Source organism: Otolemur garnettii, unplaced genomic scaffold, assembly GCF_000181295.1.
Source record: "Otolemur garnettii isolate 467f Iridium unplaced genomic scaffold, OtoGar3 scaffold00168, whole genome shotgun sequence".
Taxonomy (NCBI): Eukaryota; Metazoa; Chordata; class Mammalia; order Primates; family Galagidae; genus Otolemur; species Otolemur garnettii.
The window spans coordinates 3,112,587-3,122,586 of record NW_003852563.1 but is presented as its reverse complement, the minus strand read 5'-3'; the positions used below and the strand labels follow the sequence as shown (position 1 = coordinate 3,122,586).

General features: G+C 37.8%; 1 protein-coding gene across 1 annotated transcript in view; it reads right to left on the bottom strand.

Moving 5' to 3' along the window:
• USH2A (usherin) overlaps positions 1 to 10,000 on the bottom strand; it is a 775,219-nt gene that overhangs the window by 328,142 nt on the left and 437,077 nt on the right. Inside the window, exon 35 of the mRNA XM_003800142.1 lies at positions 3,996 to 4,147. Coding sequence (XP_003800190.1) covers positions 3,996 to 4,147 — 152 coding nt within the window. The remainder of the gene's footprint in view (positions 1 to 3,995; positions 4,148 to 10,000) is intronic.

Below are 10,000 nucleotides of genomic sequence, written 5' to 3'. Positions count from 1 at the left end.
GCATCGCTCATAAATATTTGCCCTTTCAAGAATTTATTATGTTGATAATTTCAACCTGTTCCTAGAGCACAGGACCATGTCTCCCACGGTGATCAGACACGAAATCCTTAGGCAGGCAAATATTCTCAATTATGAAACCTTGATTTCTTAGGGTGAAGACACTTTCCCAATTATGAAAATAAATGTGAAAAAGACTGAGTGTTAATTTTTAATAAGCCTGAGGTCACAACATGTTTTATTTTCATCAGAGAAAAGCTATGAGGTTCTTTAGGTCTATAACTCCTACTCATTTTTTTTTTTTTTAGTCTAATTAGCTACGTACGAATGCTAAAATGACTAGAAGAATATCAGTTTATCATTTTAATATTTCATAACAATGCAGTTGGTTTTGTTGTGTCCATATGTATTGTTCAAATGGTTATAGAATGATTTTAAAGTGCTTCAAGTCAAATGGGGCTCAAAAAGTTGAAAACTTAAGGCCAATTCCAGATACTCCATTACAACACTTAAATACCTGGTTAGTTCAAAATCAGAAAGTATATTTTTCTGTCCTTATTATAAATTAGGCTTGGCAATCATACTATTTATTATGCTTTGACCTATTCTTTCTTTTTCTTTTTCTTTTTTTTTTTTTTGCAGTTTTTGGCCAGGGCTGGGTCTGAACCCCACCGCCTCTGGTTTATGAGACTGGCGCCCTACTCCTTTGAGCCACAGGTGCCGCCCTGACCTAGTCTTTCCATTTTTATTATTTTTTCTTTCACTTTTCCCCCCCTACCTTGCCTTAAAAGGAATTTTAAGGAAAAAGGCACTTGGGGAGTATAAACTTGGCTTGCCTTTGCCCTGGAAAACTCTTTTGACACATAAAAAATATTTGAGAACAAATTTGCAATAAAAACACACAAACATTTTGATAAAATTTCACTTTTAACAAAGTTCTTACCGTGCCTCAGAAACTCTTAGATAAATGACATTTTCTTTAATTTTTCACACCCGCCCTCCTAAGGCAGGCATGATTTCCCTTCGTGATAGTTTGGAAATCCGTGATTTAGTAGGATACTTCCCAAGGAAGCAGAACAGCAGTTTTAGGGCAAACTTCTCATATAGGATTTTCTTGATATTGCCATTAAGATTAAGACGTCTTAAATACATTTATTTCCTTCTTTGAAAACAAATATAAAAGGAAGTGTGTGTACACGCACATGTACCTGGGTGTATTTATTTATCCATGTAAGGGTGCTATCACTAGGAAACCAGGGCCGCTTTTAACTCTATCACACAGCAGTAACCTATAGTTTTACACCTCATTCTTAAGAGAGCCTCTGGAGAATTGATCCAATGAATGTTCCAAGGCCAGACACAGTCATCACATTCTCAATCTCAAACTCCACGGCTGTTATGTAACTATGGCAAAGGGATTTGCTTATGAAAAAACTGTGTTTTTATTACGGAAATGCACAATGTGAAGGGTTTCCTCTCTCCTATAAACCAAAGCCAAAAAAGCACTGGAGAATTCCCAGTGGGTTCTATGTTAATTTATTTTACTATTTCAAACATTTTTGAAACTCCCCATCACTAGATTTAATTTTCACAATGAATATTAGAGGCCTAAAATTAGGATCAAAGGCATCGTAAACTGTTTTTTACATCAGAATATCTTTAAGAGTTTAGTGCATTGTTTAAATGTATGAGAGCTGGACAACCACAGGCAATTCTTTTTGAACTACTAATGAATTTTGGTCAGGTTAGACAAACATATTGAGCTAATTCTACATTAAAATAAGAATGCAGAATTTACATATTTTCCTTTTAAAAATACTCTATATTATCTTTTTCTCTTTTTACATTTTTCTGTTTTCATATATAAGCAACATGCCAGTTTTAAAGATGAACTACACTACATTGGAGAGTGTGAGCACACATTTCTCATAAAAAACACTGAAAATAGTATTTCCCTGCACACATGGGTAACAATGGTAGTAAATATGTAAAAATTGTAAAATAAACGGGCTTTTCTCTCTAAAAAACAAGAGTTATCATCAGGAGATGTTGTTGGGTGAACAAAAAATTAGACTCTTTCAATAATTGGTTCTTTGATTTCTGCTAAGAAAAGATTTAAATACAGAAATGAAGTTTTTATTTGAATGAAATGTTTTATTTAAAAATCTGATAGCATTGGGCTTTAGATAAAAAACAGCTTTAGAAGCACGTATACACCATTACTACATTTGGCTGAATTTTGTTGAATATCACATTATAATTTCATGATAGGGAAGTCTGCCTTTTAAGATCGATTCATAGGTTTTTAAAATCAATAAGGACACATAGAATCACCAACAAAACAGAGCTGAGTCTGTTATACCCCTCATGATACTGTGATAGATATGCAGGGCTACTTAGAAAACTAACATAAGTAATCGCTTAAGGGCGTCATGTGTAATGTAACTGGCACAAGAATATTTCAGAAACCAGTTGAAGCCCTTGAGTTTTAACTTCTTGGCAGCCTGTAGTTGACTTGTTCTAAATAAAGACATTGCTGTTCAATCCCAGCGATTAGAGATGGATCATTGACTGGGGAAAAGTGTTTGCATACTGAGTACAGGATAAAGAAAAGTATCAAGGGAGAAAATAACTCTGTGCTGTAAGTCAGGATTGAGTCTAGAATGGATGAGGCTGCGGCAGAGAAGGTTTTACACGGCAGTTCTGTTTTCTCCCTTCCCATCAGGGCACTGTGGCATTTAATTTCTTAAGGTTAACATTGCTACTATCTGAGCAGGATGTGGCTTGATCATGGTGTCCCCCTTATTCAGAGTTGCCAGAACATCAAGAGACACTGTGGAACCAATTAGTAGCCAGAAGCACAATTTGCAGGCTACATTTTGAAAAAGTGTAAGTTTCAAGCTGATGTCACATGTGCTTTTGTTTCTCTTTCCTTTTTTTTGAATGGAGAGGAAAAGTTGGCCTTCCGCCATTCCTGCTTTTAAGGGTAAGTATCCATCAGAGGGGTCTGGGCTATAAAACGTTTAATGGCAATACAGACGCAGCCCCACCCATGGATAATGTTCGCTGCTTGGAAAGCAACCAAGCTCTGAAACAAAATGGGAGAAGTGGTCCAAAGTAAGGAGGCAAAAATTAATCCATAGGGCTGTTTTTCAAGGTAATATTTATATAATACACTGTTCAGTGAAGACAGGGTGCATTAAAATGATAGGGAATTAGCAAACATTGCCAAAAAATATCTAAAACTAATAAGTATTTCCCTTAAAAGAACTGAAAACTAATTAATCAAGAAAAATTCACAAAAGCATTATCTGATGTTTTGATACTACGGAATGTTCTGCTACTTTATGACAGTTATGTACTATTAATTGGGTTTTCTAAATTATAGCAGAAATAAAAAGCATAATTTTCTCAAGCTTTTAAATGCTAATATAGATATACATTTCAGAATCTCTGAAATGTGAATATCAAAAGCTGATACTAGTGTAACTTTAAATACCGTTCTTACGAAGCTCTAACACATTCACAAAATACAACTATTTTATTCTAATGGATGAAGTAAACTCGACCTTTTAATTGATTAACCTTCTTATTGGGGACCAGTATTGCTATATGGTAGCAGTTATGGAGCGTCAATTATTTTCACTTTTTAACCTTAAAGTTAGTTGTTGAACCCATTATTAGGAAGAAAAACATCCACCTTAAATATGTCACTAAATGAGGCAACATTTTATGACTCCCTACTAGACCAGCCAACTTACCGTTATTTCAGTAAAATATATATTTTGTCCTTCACTAGACCTACGTGCAGTCTCGAAATTTATGTGGAATATAAAATCTTAGTAACTATTAAATGAACTTTTATAAAAAGAAAAATATATCCCATCCTGCTGGAAAGGCTAGCTGTGCGGAGTGAGTTACCACCGCTGACTTCCTCCTTGATTTTCAGTGTCATCTGACATCTAATCTATTCCCAGAATGTAAATTCACACACTCACCAGTGGGCCCAGAGCACAACCTTTGGCTGTGCATGCTTGGACTCTGAAGGAATGTAAGCTCCAAGGAGCAAATCCATAAGCAAAACAGCTGAGTTCTGAGGAATTGTGAAGTAGTATCCCATCCAGATATAATCCGTAACTCGTGATAACACCTATGAAGATAATAACTGCCTTTTAATACTACTACTAGACAATAGCAAACAATGTTTTAAGCAAGCAAACAGTTCTTGATGTGATTTTTAGATTCATTCAATCACTAAAGCACAGTACCTGGTATTTCCCATTGTCTAAATACTGCCTCTTTCCAAGGATAAAATAGGCTTTACCCTTGCAGCTAATTAATAGAGACAGAAATAGAACCCTGTAATACCAGTATAGGATCTTCCTATTGTATCATGTTAACTGCTGCCATTTGTGTTCCAGATCAAAAATGAGTAAGTGGGCACATTTATAATTTTTATTGCTTTCTAAAAAAGACATTCTTAATAGATGTGCTCCAGAGGAAATGCGATCTTATTTGTTAAGGCACTGTTCTAAGCACTTGGCAGATATTGACTCCTTTGAAAATCTCTCTCCCAGCCTTCCCATCATAGAGACAGTATTATCATCACCCTGTAGATGAGGAAATTGTAGTATAGAGATTAAGTAACTTGCTCAAGGTCACATAGCTAGCAAGTGTTTGAGTCAGGATTTGAATCTTAGTGGTCTGACTCCAGAGCCCGTGTTCTCAACTACAAAATTAAATCACCTAATACAAAGGCTCCCATGAACTGTACAGATCACATTCTTGAAGCACCCGTGAATGGGCTAAAGAAACTATGATTTGCTAGTTTCAGTGATGAATTAAAATTTATTTCACAAGGAAAGTCATGTGAATCTTCACGAAGTCAACTAATAGAGATAGGGGAAATTGAACAGCTATTGAATATAATCATCTGATGTATTCATTCAAAATATTTTCACGAAAAGTTAGAGATTAGCATAACCACGGATTTATGTTCAGTATAATATAGGATCCCTAAACTGACTAAACATAATCCTGCAGGAAACAAGATTTTGCATACACGCTAAATTAGAACCTCTTTCAAAGGAAAATTAACTTTACAGTGGCCTCCCTGAATGTGTTCTGGAGGAATTATCTTAAATGTTCCTCTGGCAGGTAATCTTCCCCCAGGACAGAAATTGGGTTGTTCCCCTATAGTACATAGCATTTATCCATTTACCACATTATTAGTAGTATTATTCCTTGTTTAATTGCCCAGCCTCTCCGGTAGACTACAGGGTCCCCAAGGCAATCGTGACTCTTCCTCACCCACGTATTTCTAGAGTTTAGCATCATGCCTAAAACATAGTGGGCACATAATACATATTGATCAAATTAATGCGTTGACTAACACATAGCATAGTAATAATGTCAACATTCAAGACAGAGTGAGAATTTAAGACTACTGGGACATGAGACATCTCCATACCTAAAAGATGCTAAAAGCATGGTATTAAAGAATAGCTCAGAGACAGAGGATTTGGAGAAGGAATGAGTTCGAAATAGAAGTCTCTAGAGAAGTCAAGGTCATCAAGGAAGTCCCTGTACGTTGTCTGCCAGGAGCCTGACTCTCCCTTATGAATGCAAAGATTTTGTCTTACTGATGACCTGAGAGTTGGTTTAACCTTTATCTATCATCACGTTAGGGATAATATTCATCATGGAAATCTAACGTCAGGCCCTCTTTCCCAGTGTCCCTCTCTCCAGGGAGGGAACTGCTCCCTTGCAGACCTGCTCACAGTCATCTGGCAGCACCATCACCTGTGAACGTACAGAATGTTGCATGCCTTGACTCATGCAAGGGATGAGGGATGTCCCTCACAGTGTTGCTTTTGATGAAAAAATCTGCTTACAGCAGGAGAAGTAGGGCAGTAAGGTAACATCCATGGATGCTACGCATCTTGAAATTCACTTTACCAACCCAAAGCCTGAGAGGTTGCTGGAATGTCCTCTTGAAGTCTCCACGACAGAATGAGCTGAGTGACAACAACACCCTGTTATCTTGAGGTTCTTACAGAACACCGCATGGGCTTTGAACTAAAGACACATATTTGATGCTCATTTTTATATGGTAAGAAAATGTTGGAATGGGAAGAAAGGGGAGAAAGTAAATGTATTTTTTTCCCACTAGCATATTTAATCACCTACTCAGAACGTGTTTTCTTTCTCTACCCACGCAGAGAAATGCTTACATCATGGGTTGCAACAAAGGCATTGCTTAATTAGAAACTAGAAACAGAATATTCCCAGGCCATTGGAGATCCTCAGGCAACTATCCTTATAGGTGAAAAGAAAGGGTACGTATGGAAGGAGGAGCTGGGTTCCTGGGCATGCTAACACTCGGGACAGGCAAAAGGGCATCTGTTTATATGATCAGGGCCACCAACCACATTAGCACTGAAAGTCTGCAGCCCAATAATGACAGAACCCCTAAGGACACTGACTCTGGGGTAATGAGGCTTTGGATGCTTCACTAGGTAAAAAATCCCAAATCTGGGAGCCACTGGCTGAGGACAAAGGGAAAAAGCGCTAAATATTAAGTCTGGCCTCACAACTAACTATAGAAACAAAAATTATGTTTTACTTCTTGATTATATAGAGATTTGTATATAATAACTAATTTTCCTTCCTCCTTTTCTCCATTGATTTAAGTAAAGAAAGTTTATATGAACTTCTACAATGGTTTTACTTTATACTTTAAGTGGTTTGTTTTGTTTTGTTTTGCTTGAGACAGGGTCTTACTCTGTCATTCAGGCTGGAGTGCCAGCTGGGAAGAATGTGGTGAAATCACAGCTCAAACTCCTGGCTTTGAATGATCTTCCTGTCTCAGCTTCCTGTTAGTAAGGACCACAGGTACGTGCTACCATGCCTGGATAATTTTGAAAAATTACATGCAGATACAGGGTCTATGTTGCTCAGGCTGGTCTTGAACTCCTGGCTTCAAGTGGTCCTTTCAGATCGGCCTCTCAAAGCACTGGGATTATAGGTGTGAGTGACCACACCCAGTCACAGTTTAGTGTTTTGAGTTGCAGACTATCCAAGTGGGTGGTGTCTGAACTAAAGGGGAATTCACATCACCCAGATATATAAATGTGATGGTGAAGATGAAAGGATCTTTATTTATACAAAGCACGTCATGTCATGTTAGGTGGAAGCACAGGGTGATTCCATTTGGTAGTGCAAAGCGGTGGAAAGAAGAGTGAGCATGAATGCTGAATAGCCAACGTGATGATTCACTTAATGTCCACAGCCCCACATCCACACTTCCATACCCTGTTCTGTGCTGCTGAGCAGCCAGCCTACAAGGTACCTTTGCAACTAACTCTCCTGCATGCTGGTTTTCTATTTACTAGGTTTTGCCAGTGTGAGGCGCCCTAGAAACACAGAGCAGGAAGAAGGAAGAAAACGTGCAAGAGCTGCTGTATCCCAGGAAGGAGAAAACGTGCAAGAGCTGCTGTATCCAAGGAATGCAGCCTCCAGCATTCCAGGCAGCAGGAACCTCTCTCCACATGGTCAGCCTCTTCAGTAGCGGAATGTTGCTGCATCTCAGCTCTGGGTGGCGCAGCATCCCATAAGGATTCAAATGTCAGGTCAGCAAACACAGCAGCAGGGATCCACTTCCTTTTAGTGGTCCTTTTGGCTAGTCCAGTACTCACCACCTTTTCCCTTTCATTCTCCCAGCCCTTCCAACACCTTAGAAACTAACTCTGTCTGTAAAATACCTTCTGTCTTAAATACCGAGCAATTTGTTCTTTTACCAGTTAGATCTCGGCCAATGCGTTCTCTTAGGATTAAGATCTTTTAAGTTAAATGACTTAATACTTCCCAAACCCTACTGCCCCGATACATTTTCCTTTCAGAAGCTAACTTTACATGATTTTTCTTTCCCGTAAGTCCATTACCCTTATTTCTGAATTCTATTTTTCTATCATGTACTACTTATGGCTCCACCAAGAAACTATGGCTGGTAGCATCTGTCCTTTATTTCTGGTGTGATCATCTATGGCAACTTTATGAACACCTATAGAAAGTGTTTGATTAAAGGCCATTTAATTCTTGACACAAGAAAAACACAAATTAATTAAGACTAAGAAATGAGAGACACATAGTGAAAAAAACACCTATGTATACATAAAAATAGAAAACTTAAGGCAAGAAAAAATGGATATTGTAAATAATAACGACCTCCCCCAAATTACGTGCCAGCACGCTGTGAAGCGATCATTTAATCTTCTCCAAAAAATCTTATGTGCAAATAATGGTTTGCAGAAGCTTTTAAAGAAACTGTAAAATTCTTGAAATGCTATCTACTTGACCTGTTTTTCAACTGAGATAGAAAGTATCTGAATCAATAGTTTCCTTTGCTTCCATAATTGGGGTACAGAGAATTTCTCTTATTTAGGATTATGTGCCTAATCGTGTATCGGACATATTGGGAAATGAGATATTTTATAGACGTTAATTTTCATTATAACTAAATCTCATCCTTTACGTATGAACTTTAAAAATCTTAACCATTTTTGAAGGAAATCTTTCTAGCAAATACTTACACACTTACCCACCTTCTCTCACTAAATATAATGAATACAATAGAGTCATTTTGTAAAGAACCAAACTGTGCTTACGGTCGGCCAAGCCTACATTCTCTAATTCAGCAATGCCTAGTTATAATCCCAAACATCACTCAGGGATGGCATCTTACCAATTCTGATGTCGTTTTATGAGTTCTTCTCCATCCTCCCTCAGTGACAGTCTCTCAAAAGTTAGTTCTTTTTTTGTGTGTCTACCTGACGCTAGCAAGTCAGTCCCTAGAAATCTATGTTGAGAGGAGATACCCATGACATCCGGAACCGCGGTTATAGAAAGAATAGACAGCTATAGAAAGAAGGGCTTGGAATAAGGCAAGTAGATGGCAAATGAGCTGAGAATGAAATTAAGTGAGATTTGTGACAGCTAATTCAAGTGCTCAGGAAGTTTTTACTTTCTAAGATGCATCTGAGTTGGGAGGGTGAGGAGAATGAAGTCCAGAGTTGCACATGGGAGATGCCACTTGGACACATAGGAGTTACCCAGTGTTCTGGAGGTAAACAGTATTTGACAGCGTATATAAGAAGGGTTAAAGGATTAACTGCCAAATCAAACTGTAGGACAAGTGTTACAGTAATATACACACATCTATCTCATATTGAACTGATTCTGACATCAATAAAATCAGTATAATAGGAAACCTTGTATAATTCAATTCTAAACCATATGTTTAGTAAGCAATACGTCTAAACCATGCTAACATGACAATTTTCATTTCATTGGCCTCAGATTCCTAAACTGAGGAACAAAAACTAATGAATGATAGAGTGGACATTTTAAACTGAAATCTAAGGAGATGATTTCCTTTTTGGTTTCTTTTTTAAATTAGAATACAGGACGTTAATGGCTAGCCTTTTTAGTTCATTCTTGTTTTTGTTTTCTTGAAACAGAGTCTCACTATGTCACCGTTGGTAGAGTGCAGTGGCATCACAGCTCACAGCAACCTCAAACTCTTAGGCTCAAGTGATCCACTTGCCTCAGCCTCCCAAGTAGTTGGGACCACAGGTGCCATAGGTGCCTGTCACAATGGCTGGATAATTTTTCTAATTTTAGTAGAAACAGAGTCTCTTTTGTTCAGGTTGGTCTGAGCTCAAGCAATCCACCCATCTCAGCCTCTCAGAATGCTGGGATTATAGGTGTGAGCCACCATGCCTGGCCATCTGGATAGCTTTGGGGAAGGTAAGATGCTTAGGTCTGGACATGCTGGGTGAAGATGGACACAAAATCGTAGAGCACTTAAAATAATTAGAAACAATTATTTAAAAAATGCTCCTATCACTTACTTTGAGTGAGACAATAGACAGACTACAGACTTTATATGGATTACGCCTTTTAACATGACAATTCTAAAAAATAAGAACTGTTATTTGCATTG